General features: G+C 53.7%; 1 protein-coding gene across 1 annotated transcript in view; it reads right to left on the bottom strand.

Moving 5' to 3' along the window:
• The window catches only part of CDH23 (cadherin related 23), a 421218-nt gene that overhangs the window by 158881 nt on the left and 249733 nt on the right, over positions 1-12604 (bottom strand). The window contains exon 14 of the mRNA XM_064374253.1: positions 12011-12169. Within this exon, the coding sequence (XP_064230323.1) occupies positions 12011-12169 (159 nt within the window). The remainder of the gene's footprint in view (positions 1-12010; positions 12170-12604) is intronic.

The following is a 12604-nucleotide window of genomic DNA, read 5'->3' as shown; positions in this document are numbered from 1 at the left end:
ACCCGTCAATCACCGCAGCCAGCTTAGCCTCCTCCCGCTCCCACCCCAGCCCCTAGGAGGGAGACGAACAGAAGAGCCCAATAAAAGGGTCCAAAGTGCATCTTAGATGACCCCCAAATGGGGGGTGGGTGTGTCCACAAAGGCCTTCCAGGCCAGCATAGGGGTAGGGCTGGGATGACCTACTATTTTGTGTGTGTGTGTGTGTGTGTGTGTGTGTGTGTGTGTGTGTCCCTCTCTCTTTAGCCTCCCTCTTCCCCTCCCCAGGCTGCAGATAAAGAATTCAATTTTCTTTTAAACGGTGGGGAAATTGGAAGAGATTTTGTTCTGTTTAAGCACAGCTGGAGTCTCAGGTCTCAAGGGTTTGAGAACAATGAGATCAATTAAGATGCCAATGGTGGGGGTGTCAGGAGGGGGTGGGGAGGGAGACTACCAGGTGGGGGGCTGGGGAATGCGCTGGAAGGGCTGGAAGGGCTGAGCAGACCCTTCCAGGCTCTGGAAGTCCAGCTTCCGGTGATTCTCAGGCCGAAGCACAAAGGCTGTCTTCCCTCTTGGTTTTGCTCAAGCCTGTGGACGGGGCCTACCCCTTGCACCCTGTCATCATCTCCCAGTCTTACTAATAATTCATGCTGGCAACTTTTGTCATCAGCTTTATACAATATTAGAATCAAGTCAAACTGATGCTATCAGAAGCAGGGAGATTTAACTGTTCTAGAAAACCATGGAGAACCCTGGGGGCCTGGCACACAGCAGGCATTGGTATACTTTGGAGCACTCAGCAGGCCTGGTCTATGAACTTGCCATACATTATTTCACAGCATTGCTGAGACAGGAATTATTCTTCCCATTTTACAGAGGAGGAAATGGAAGGCCAGAGCCCTTCAGTCACCGGCTCAAGGCCAACCTGCTGGTAGGAAGCCGAGGCAGGACCCCAATCCCACCTCGGGCCTACTTGCAGCCCTTCCTACTTGACATTCAGGACGGCACCCACCTGGTCAGTCTGGTGGCGATGGAGGCGGATGCACCTTGCTGGCTTGGGAAGGAAAATAGTGAAGCAGCTCCAGCAAGGGAGGGGAGAGGAGGGTGGGGCAGCGGGAGGGATCTGGAATCTTCTACTGTCCCCAGCTGCATGGTGGGAGCCTCATCCCTCCCTGGCTTCTTGCAGTAGCTTAGGGCTGGTCTCCAGCTTCCACCCTGGTCCCCTCCATCCCCTACCCCTGGCCTTTTCTCCACCAAGGAGCAGGGAGGAGATCCATCCTCAGGTCTCCCCTAGGCTACCCACGATGGGCTCCCCGGCCTCATCACCTCCCAGCCTCTGTGCCCCTCCTGCTCTCTGCACAACCACCGCAGCCAGGTTCTTGCTCTGAGCCTTTCACCTGCCTCCCTCATCTGGGCTACTCTTCCTGGATTTTCAACTTGGATCCCCACTGGCTTCCTTCCAGGTTATTTCATGTCACTTTCCAGGAGAGGCCTGCCCTCCTGCACCACTTGATGTAACAATGCAGTCGCAACCACAGCCCTGGCATCCCTGCCCCTGCCCAGCTGTATTTTCCTATAGCACTCATCCCCATCCCACCGGCTCTGACTTTCCTTGCTCATCATCCGCCTCCTGCCCCTGGAATGGACAGGAACACTGTCTGGCTCACCACTGTCCTCTCAGGCCCTCAATAGTCACTGGATTTGCATTTGGAGGGCACCCTTTGTCCCAGAGAGTGCAGAGCTCTGCTCTGCGAGGGGAAGGAGGAGAGCAGACAATCCGGTGAGAAACAGGGGCACCCAGAGGACCAGGAAGGCCTAGGATACCTGGTCCTGCCCAGCAGTAGCCAGGGAAGCAGGGCCAGGTCCCACTCACCTGTCTACGGGGCCAGACTGAAAGGCTGGGCAGATTTCAGCCTTGATCTTGGACTCACATGCCCTGATTAGGACTAGGAGGCCCAGGGGATCCTGGAAGCTGGTGGCCATTACACCTTTCTACCCTTGGCCTTGGTCCCTGGGCTGGGGTCTGCATCCCCAGGGATGCCTGTCCTATGAAGGGCATTCAGAAGGCCTCCAGCCCATCTTCTTGGACTGAGCAGGAGACTGAGGCCCAGAGAGGGGATGAGAACGGGACAGGGTCACACAGCAAGTCAGTGGCCTGGAAGCCAGGCCTTGGGGTTCTCTGGCCGTCAGTCTTCTCCATGTGCTCGCCACCTGAGGGGATGTGGGGGGAGCCTGGCACAGAGATGGGGTTATGAGGCTTCAGGCTTGGACAAACATCTTGGTGGCTGACGGGTTGGGTGGCCTTGTGTGTGTAACTTACCCTCTCTGTGCCTCATGTGCCCCCATGAGGCCTCTGCTGACCTTCTCCTGCCTATATCCCTTCTTCCAGCAGCTGCCCTAGATGCCCCAGACCACCCCAGACACCAAAGTAGGAGTCCAGCCTACTTTGTGTTGCACTCACCAGGGGTGGGGACCCTGAGATAGAGAGAACCTGCCTGGGGATGGTTTTCCAGGACGTGGGGAAGAATGAACCTGCCAGCAAACCCTCCTACAGGGTGGGAACAGCTGAGGGACAGCAAGTCACACAGCACGCTGGGGCCCCAGAGAGGAGGCAGAGAAACTCCACAGAGGGGACACATGCCAGTTACCAGGAAGAGAGGGCTTTTTAAGGGGGTGCTGCCAAGGGGGCTGGCCCTTAGGGTCAGCAGATTTTGATGGTCTCGAATAGAAAGGAGGGAGAGGCAGGCAAGTAGTAAGCAAAGACGCTGTGGCAAGAAAATGCCAAGCGTTGCAGGGGCGATGCGGATCTGGGCAGGCAGGAGAGAAGGGTGTGAGGGGTATGGGCAAGGGCTGGAGAGCAGCTCAGGGTCAGGCCGTGGAGGCCTTGAATGCCAAGCCAGGTCTAGAGGGTTTGAACTCCACGGGCCAGGGAGTGCCTGGGGCAGCAGAGATCATGTCTTTCCCCTTACTGGTCACTGAGAGCTTGTCCCAGGCTGGGAATGGGATTTGCAGGGTTCCCTTCTGCTCTCCTGCTTCCCTTTGTGCCTCCAGGAGGAGGCAAGGGAAACTGTGGATTCATGGCACCGTGCTCATACATGACCAGCCGGAAGTGGTGTGGAACTGGAATAATGACCTCTGAGTGATTCTAAGCCATTTACATTTGTGTAAATTCTCAGACATTGTTCCCATTGACAGCTGGGGGGATTTATGTCCTCTGCCCTTGAATCTGGACCTGGCTTAGTGACTTAAAACCAATAGAATTCAGCAGAAATAATGCAATGTGACTTGGAAGCCGGGTTGAAAAAGCCACACAGCTTCTGTCTGGCTCTCTTGGGATACTCCTTCCCCAGAGACCCTCCCAGGGGTGTGCCTGCTCAGAGCTCCCATGCTGGGAGATGCCTGGACACACGGGGAGGCCATGTGTAGGTGCCCAACAGTCCAGCTGCACTCACCCTTCAGCCGAATGAGCCAAGGCCCCCGGTACGGCAGGGCGAGAACACCATCGGAATGGATCCTTCGGGCCCTCTGTTTCCAGACTCCAGCTGGTGGAGGCACCCCACTACACAAGGAACAGAGAAGGCCTCCCTACCGCACCCTTTCTGTATTGCTGACCCACAAAATTCATGGGCCTTTTTTATTAAAAACAGCTGTTGCTTTACACCACTAAGTTTGGGTGGTTTCTTACGCAGCAACAGTAACTGAGACAAGCTCTGTAGGAACAGAAGGCCCCAGCACTTTAGCCTTTGCTGACTGTTGACTGAATGTAGGAATGGATGAAAACCATGGAGAGCCACTGACTTTGTTTGGGCAGAGAATAATAAACTCCTGTGTCAGGGCAAGCCATGTAAGCTGCAGGGCCCACAGCGACATGAGCACACAGGACCCTCTGTGCAGAAATGATCAGAATTTCAAGATGGTGACAGCAGAGCATTAAACCAAGTTTGGGACCCTTATGAGGCCATGTCCCCAGACCACTGCACAGGTCACACGCACACCTGGTAGCATCTACTGTCTGCCTCCCTCCGAAGAGTCCTGGCTCTCACCCGCAAGCTTGTTTAAACTTTCTCCATGTTCCACTCCTTGAGGCTAGAGTCTTTGTGTTAGCTTCTCAGGGTTGGGCACAGAAAAGAACTCAACCAATGCACCAACTGAGAGGACCCAGGGTCCAGAGGAGGGGCAGGAGGGGAAGGAGAGATGGGGACAAAGTCCAGCGGCTTGTCCAGGGCCCACCGGGGCAGAGCTGGGCTTGTCCACAGGCTGAAAGGGTGGTGGGCAGCCAGGTCAGACCCTGAAGGCCAATGATGAAAATACCCACTCCTGCTATCTGTAAGTCTTGCCTAGTTACGCTGCATCACTGCACTGGGTCTCCCGACAACCCAGCACTGCAGGCTGGGCAGGCACTCCTTTCACAGCCAAAGGCAGAAAATCTAGGAACCTAGAGGCCTAAGCTTAAATACCAATGCTCTCTGAAGCTCCCCTGACTCCCAGATAAGACAGAACAAACCTTCAAGCTGGATAAGAGTAACAATAATAGTTCTAGCAATCACACCTGCCATTTACCCAGTGCCTTCTAATACACGAAGTGCTTTAAATGCCCCATCTCTCTTCATTGTGGGATAAGTATTATTGCTATTCTCTCCACAGCACGCTCTAGAGACTGAGGGTCAGTTAGTACACAGCTAAGCACCTGCCCAGGGCTACAGAGATAGCAGGCATCAGAGCCAGAACTTGAAGCTGGGTCTCTGGTTCCAAAGCTTGCTCCTAGCAAGGTTCCCTCCTGCAGTAGTAGATAACAGCTGAGAGGCTTCCACAGATGTTGCAGAGCAATGTGTCCTTCTGCTGGGGGCCGAGGGACCAGGGAGGAACTGGGGTTTGTCCCAGGGAGCACCAAGACTAAGACAGAGGCAGTGAACTGGCCTTCCCGGATCATCTGACTGGGCCATTAGGTTTCCAGCACCTTGAGTAGGGCCCATGTTAGAGTCCTTGGATTCAGCAGCATGGAGGGGCAGGGGTGATCTCTGAGCCTGCAGGCTGGGGGTGTCCCAGCAGTCACAGAGCTGGGGGAGAGGTCCTGCAGTCTTACAGCTGGTGGTGGAAGAGACCTGCTGCATTTGAAGTCAGGATTGAAGCTTGCCTTCACCAGGGCCATCCCAGGGCAATGACCTCGCACCCTTTTCCCTGTGGCATCCAGGCTGTGGGTGGGAGAGGAAGGAGAGCTGGGGACAAACAGCAATGGGCCTGACATTGATGCAGCAGGGCTGTCTGCTGATGTGGCAGGGGAGGAAGGCTGGGCTGGACCAGGAGGAAAAGCCAGTTAGCTCTAGAAGGGGGAATTGAAGTCCTTGGGAATCTTCCTGAGACTTCCAGATGGGAGCTGAGAGAGGAGGGGTAAGACAGGAGAGGGGCTCTAGAGGCTGGTGGGTGGCACATCCATGTGGCTGGGCGTGAAACTGAAGAGCAAGGATAGCTCCCCTTTCTCCTTGGACAGAGCAAACTGGAATGAAAGCCTCACCAAGACAGAAGACCCTGAACCAGCCCCTGGCCCAGTCGTCTCACTGGGGCCTAGAGACTCAGTGACTGGCCAGTATCACATGGCTGCCTGAGGCAGGGCCACAGCTCCAAGGGTGGCGTCTCTGCCCAGGGCCAGTGCTCCCTGGAGGCTCAGCCAGGAGGCCAGGTATGACTTTCTGACATTTCCTGCATGTATTCCCAGCCAGCCTCTGTGCTGTGTCTTCATGAATCATTTTACTTGATTCTCACAACCCTGCAAGGTAGGTACCTAGCAGGTTATCTCCCCCAGTCACAGAGGAGGAAACTGAGACCCAGTGGTATGTCCAGGGCCCACTGTGGCAGAGGTGGGCTTGTCCATAGGCTGAAAGGGTGGTGGGCAACCAGGTCAGACTGTGAAGGCCAGTGGTGAAAATACCCACTCCTGCCATCTGTAAGTCTTACCTAGTTATACCACATCACTGCCCTGGGTCTCCCTACAACCCGGCGCTGCAGTCTGGGCAGGCACTCCTTTCATAGGCAGAAAGACAAGTCCCAGAGAAGGAGTGACCAGCTCATAGTAAAATGAGATTGCAGGGACTCCCTGGATGGCTTACGGACTTGCCCAAGATGCTGCCGCCCTCCCAAGGACGGGCTAGAAAGAGGGGGTGAAGAGGCAAGAGAGGAGCAGGCCTTTTGGCCGCCTCTAGCCCTGCTTGTCTGTCTGGAACTGAGAGGTAGAGCTCTACTCCTGGGCTCAACTGACTATAGGCTGGTCCTGGGGCCCCACACCTGCCCAGGCAGGACTCTTCTAGGCCTCTCCTTCCAACTGCTGAAGAAGCCTGTTTTGTCTGAAGTCCATCTTCTGCCCGTTTCTGCCATGCTCCACCCCCTGCAGCAGGGAGACAAGGTCCTGGAGCTCAGTAAGCCCTGAACCAGGGGTGCTGCCACCCTTCCTCAGCACACTTTGCGTCTCTCACTGCCCAGAGGACACGGAGCTAATAAATCCAGGGACATGAGCCCCATGCTGCAGGAGGCCAGGCTGGCTCCTTGCACATCCTAGGTACAGCCTCTGCCAGTGGTTTCCCAAACACCTGCCACCATCCCAGGAATGCAACAGGCAACGGGGTGTGGCTAGTTTGATACAGGCTTTCCCCACTATTAGAACAGTACCTCAGTGGGCAGGTTTGCAGGGAGTATCAATTCGGGAAGAAGAGAAACAGCTAAGCCTCTTGTGTTTCAAAGGAGCAGGACCCCACTTCCTGCACATCACACACCCCTTTACTGCACTCCAGCCCCACAGGCCCTCTGCACATGCTGTCCTCTCCTCCAGTGGGTTTTTTTTTTTTTTTTGAGACAGGGTCTCACGCTGTTGCCCAGCTGGAGTGCAGTGGTGTGATCACCGCTTACTGAAGTCTCGACCTCCTGGGCTCAGGTGATTCTCCCACCTCAGCCTCCCAAGTAGCTGGAACTAAAGGTGTATGCTGCCATACCTGGCTAATGTGTGTGTGTGTGTGTGTGTGTGTGTGTGTGTGTGTATGTATATGTGTGTATATATATATATATATTTTTTTTTTTTTTTCAGAGATAGGGTTTTGCCATGTTGTCCAAACTGTTCTTGAACTCCTATGCTCAAGTGATCCACTTGCCTCAGCCTCCCAAAGCGTTGGGATTCCAGGGATGAGCCACTGCTCCCGGCCTCTTTTCTCCAATGTTATTCCCTGTCTGCATTCACCAGTTAATGCTTACTCAAATGCCACTTCCTCAGGGAAGCCTTCCTGGACCCTAGGCAAGGTCAGGTACCCCATTATAGGTTCTCATAGCTCCCTGATCTCTCCATCACAGCAAGCAACACTTAACATAAAGATTCATGTCTTTCTTAGTCCAGCTTTCCTAGAAGACTGTAAACTTTCTAAGTACAAGACTCACATCACCATGTATCCTCAGGGCCATGTGCCTAACACATAGCAGATATTCAACAAACATCTGTTGAATGAATGAATGAATGAATGAATGAATATGTGATTAGATTACTCTTGTACCTCTCATACTGTCCAGTGGCACCTACAAACCCTGCCAGGCCCCACACACTGGCCAGGCTGCAGGCTGGCAGGGTCCCAGGATAAGGCACTCCCTGGCCTTCTCCTCTGACTTCTATTGCCAGGTCAGGAGGCAGGATTGGAAAGTGAGAATCACAGAGCAGCCTGGGATATGAGATGGAACAAACCACACCACCTAGAGGATGGGGAGCCACCAGCATCATCCACGAATCATACACACATACGTGCACACAGCACATGTGCATATAGTGTGCATGCACACACCCAAATGCAGTTGTAACATGTATGTGCACATGCACACAAGCACACACATGTGTATATTACACACACATACCCCTGAGTATACATAGATGCAAACACATTACATGCACAGGCACACGAAAGCATGCCTGCCTACACATACATCCCCATATACACCCCACAAGCATACCTCACATGCCTGCACACATATACACCCCTGCATAGCCTTCCTCTGTGTGATCACTGTTCAGAGCACATTCATCCTGGACCCTCCCTCCTTCCAGGGGGCCTTTCCTAACGGACATAGCTCTGGGCTGCCTTGGTATTCCTGCTTCCCTGAGCAAAGTGCTTGAGTAACTCTGAAGTGGTTTCTCCGCCAATGAAAACACTCACACAGCTCTGTCCTCGGAGCAGCTTAGGGCGAGAGAGGTGAAAATTCACCTGGTTGTGCCACAGGCCCTAAGAGTCTTGAGTGTCACCTAAGAACACGATGCCTGGAGTGACCCTGGGACCTGTCCCCGTGGGTACCACAGAGAGCACTTTCCAGCTGCTCTCTCTACCCTCAGTTCTGAATGTTGCTGAAAGGACTAGGCTCAGTGGTCCCACACAGAACCTTCTGGATGGGAGGCCTCGTGGTTAAGAGCCTGTGGCTTGGGATATGGAACTGTGTGAATCTAGTTTAGTCACGTACTAGCCCCGGGGCCCTGAGCAAGTGACTTAACTCCCTGAGCCTCATCTGTCTCCTCATCTGTAAAGTGAGAATAACAGCACCTACTTAACAGGTTAGAGATACAGTTGACCCTTGAACAGCACAGGTTTGAACTGTGTGGGTTTATTTATATGCAAATTTTTTTCAACCAAGTTCAGATGGAAAGTACAGTATTCCAGGTATGCAAAACCCCTGTATATAGAAGGTGGCCTTTTTGTATGTGGGTTCTGCCAGCACAGACTGTGTGGGTAGGGGTGTCCCTACTCTTTCCCTGCCACCAGTGGAAGCTCATTTTGCTGTAACTGAGGGCTGTAAGACCTAGGGAGCAGGGAGGTGAGAAGGTCTGGCCCTTCTACCCTGGCCAGGACACCTGGGCTGATGGTGACAGCTCTCCTTATTCCAGCTTCCCCAAGCCACTGTCAAATGACCACCTTCCCCCAGGACAGGGGACCAGCCACTGAAGCAGGGCCATGCCAGGATGGGGGCTGGGGAGGCTCTGCTCCTGCCTTCCGTGCAAATTAAAACATTTTCCTTTTCTTCATAATTTTTTTCCTGACACAACTGCCCATGAAACATTTTAATAACATCCCAGAAAAGGTCAGGGAGAAGGAATTTCACAGTCCCTGAGCAGGCAGCTATAACTTCAACCCCTCTTGTGGCAGAGGAGGTGGAGAGAGTGGGCTGACCCTGGGTCTGAGCAGAGAGCTGCCAGGTGAGGGAGGGCAGGTGGTATGGGGGGTGTGGCCAGGAAATACTCTGGGGAGACTGGGAGAGGACGATGGGTGGGTGGGTCACCCAGGATGTTTTTATATCCCCTTTACAGGAACAGAATTCCAGTTTAGTCACTTACTAGCTCTGGGACCCATTTTGCAGATGAGAAAATGAAGGCGCTAAGAGTGGCATGCATAGGCCAGCACGTGGGGTCCCCACTGTCTCCCTGCAGGCCTGAGCTCCTTTAGGCACACAGTCCTTCTGTGAAAGCTGTTACCTGATGAAATGGGCCCTCACCCTTCATGGTTTCATAAACCTTGGGGCTGGGGGCTTGAGAAGGGGTTGGGTGAAGCTTGGGTGAAGGCAGCCAGGAGCCCGGGGAGGATGGCCAGATTTGCCAGCTCCGAGTGACCCACAGAGGAGGCTGAGCTCAGGCGCAGGAGCTGCCCCAGCTCTGGATGAAAACCTGGTGTGAGGGGCTCGGCTTGCATTCACCAAAACCTACTCCCCAGTGCCAGCCCCAGACCGGGCTGGGCCCGACACAGCTGTCCTCGGCACCACCGGCCAAATACAACACTCATATCACCATGTTTCCTCAGGTATTCAACAAACATTTGCTGAGTGAATGAATGAATGTATGGTTAGATTACTCTTGTACCTCTCTTACTGTCAGTAGCACCCACAAACCCTGCCAGGCCCCACACACGGGCCAGGCTGCAGGGCTGCCCCATGCCTAGCAGGGTCCCAGGATAAGACACTCCCTGGCCTTCTCATCTGACTTCTATTGCCAGGTCAGGAGGCAGGATTGGAAGGTGAGAATCAGAGCGGCATGGGATATGAGGGAACAAACCATACAGCCTAGAGCCACCAGCATCATCCATGAATTGGCAAAGGTTTCTCCCATCACTTTCCAAGGATCGTGGGAACTTGGGACTACAAAGTGAGGAAACTCTGTAATAAGCAAGAGCACGGGGAAGGAACCCCCTGATACCCACTGAGCCTGGATCTGACACTAGAATTCTTTGCCACATGGTCCCAGACCTGCAGGGCACAGAGCCTCCCCTCCCTCCCCGAGGCCTCAAAAGCACAGGCTGTTGGCTTCCCTTTACCCAGTCATTCGAAGGTGGGTGGTGGGTAAAGACAAATGCTTTGGGTCCAGAAGGCCAGAGCCTCTGGCATTTGGTCTCTGAGAGGCTGGAGGAAGGTCCAGGAGGCCTCAAGCACCTGGTGATTTATTGCAGGGAGCACCTTGGTGAAAGCTGGAGGAGTCACAGGCTAGAGACGTGGGGGGTGGAAAAAACAGCTGCCGCAGAATTATTGTTTATGTCTGACAGCCTGACTAGCTTGACATCTGTTTGAAATATTAATAACTGTCAGATGGGAAGGGCCTGGGGCTCAGTGCAGTTTCATACCATCTGTCTGTAGAGTAAACACACTTTAGATCGGGGTCTCGGTATCACAGGCAATGTCTTTGCTTGGAGTGGGGAAGGAGCAAGAAATGGAGGCAACGACTCTGTGGTCCCAGGTGTGCAGGGAAGGGAACGCAGTGAGTTAAACTCCATGCCATTTATTGAGCACCGACTATGGGCATGGCTCTGAGCTTGTGTAGCGCACATCTACCACTTGGATCTGCTTAGCATTCAATCCCTTGTATTAGAATAGAAGCCCCTTCCCCATTCCCAGCCAGTGTCGTTTAGGCGGGGTTGATCCCAACCCCTGGCTCCACTAGGGGGAGTATGATCCCTCCCTGGCATCCCATAATCACTATTGGTTGATTGGTTCCAGGATGGCCCAACCAACTGGGCCGATGAGAATCTGCTGGAATCACAGCAAAAGAATTTTTCCCACTAGGGTTGATAAATTGGTAAGAAGTCAGCCTAGAGGTGCTGATGCCTCTCTTTGCCAATACAAAAAAGCAGAGCCCAGTGTTGAAGACAGAGCCCTGCTCAACTGAGTGCCTGGATATAGCCATGCCTGAAATCACTTACACTTTTTTTTTTTTTGAGTCTAGCTCTGTCACCCAGACTGAAATGCAGTGATGCAATCTTGGCTCACTGCAACCTCTGTCTCCTGGGTTCAAGCGATTCTCCTGCCTCAGCCTCCCTAGTAGCTAGGACTACAGGTACTCTATGCCACCACACCTGGCTTAGAGACAGGGTTTTGCTATGTTGGCCATGCTGGTCTGTAACTTCTGACCTCAAGTGACCTGCCCACCTTGGTTTCCCCAAGTGCTGGGATTACAGGTGTGAGCCACCATGCCCCGCCTAAATCACTTGCACTTTTGAGTTACATGAGCCGATCCTCTTTTGCTTGACCTACTTACAGGTTTCTGTGCCTTGCAACTAAGAGTATTGACAGATACAAATGCCACTGGGAGGGCCCCTTGTCAAAGGGCAAGTCCAGCCATGGGCAGTGGGGAATGCCCAGGCACCCTCAGAAGCCCATCCCTCACTGGTGCCTGTGCTCAGAAGGAGAGGGTCGCCCTCCTCAGGATGGCTGGCACCTTCCCACCCATTCAAAGGGATTTCCAGGGCTCCCGGCCTACCCTCACTGAGTCTCTCTCTGGGGAAAGGCAGGAAATCAGTGTCCTCAGCCCAGTCTTGTCACCCACTCCCAAGATTGGCTCCTTTTCATATTGCAGCCTAGGCCCAGGAGCCCCCTCATAAAGATTCCAGAAGCTTTATTTCATACACCAACAAACATAGCCTGGGTATTGAGGGGGCACCTCCTTCCTTGATTGCCCAGGTCCCTTGGACAAAATCCCTCTGGGTGCCTCACCACAGTCGGCCCCAGAGCTCAGTGGCCCTGCAGGAGAGTGGGGACTCACCAGGACTGTCAGCACAGAGGTCCCCACAGTGACGTTCTCGTACAGGCTGACGTTGTACAGTGGCTGGCTGAAGATGGGCCGGTTGTCATTTTCGTTGATGAGCGCGATCTTCACCTTGGCATAGCCCACATGGTCGGGCACACTCTCATTGGCAAAGAGCTGGGTGTGCAGAACAGGGGCCCAGGTAAGCTCCCACATGTCCCCTCCCAGAGTCCTTGTCCCTGTGAGTCCTCTCTGTGCCTTTGCCAGCCCCAGCCCAGAGCACCTGTTAAGAGTCTCTGCCCATCCCAGCTGTGTGATACTGTGGGCCCGTCTATCATTGCTCTAGGGATAGCCACTGATTCGGCAAGGGCAGGAGGAGCTAGCAGGGGCTCATCTGGCAGGAGACGGGCTGCAGAAGCTCCTGATGGGAGCCTGGTAAAATTCCACTCCATTCCTGGACACATCCTTGTCCTCCTTGGAAAGGGGAGATTCAGCCCAGCCTGTGTGATCTGTGATCTGTGATCTGTGAGTCAGATTCACAAGATGGGCAGCTGTGGAAGGTGCATCTAAGAGAATCTTCTACCTTCCCCTTGCCTTCCCTAAAATCCACCC

Source organism: Aotus nancymaae, unplaced genomic scaffold (genome assembly GCF_030222135.1).
Source record: "Aotus nancymaae isolate 86718 unplaced genomic scaffold, 86718_ANA_hifiasm-v0.15.2.pri h1tg000010l, whole genome shotgun sequence".
Classification (NCBI taxonomy): Eukaryota; Metazoa; Chordata; class Mammalia; order Primates; family Aotidae; genus Aotus; species Aotus nancymaae.
This window is presented reverse-complemented; position numbering and strand designations above follow the sequence as displayed.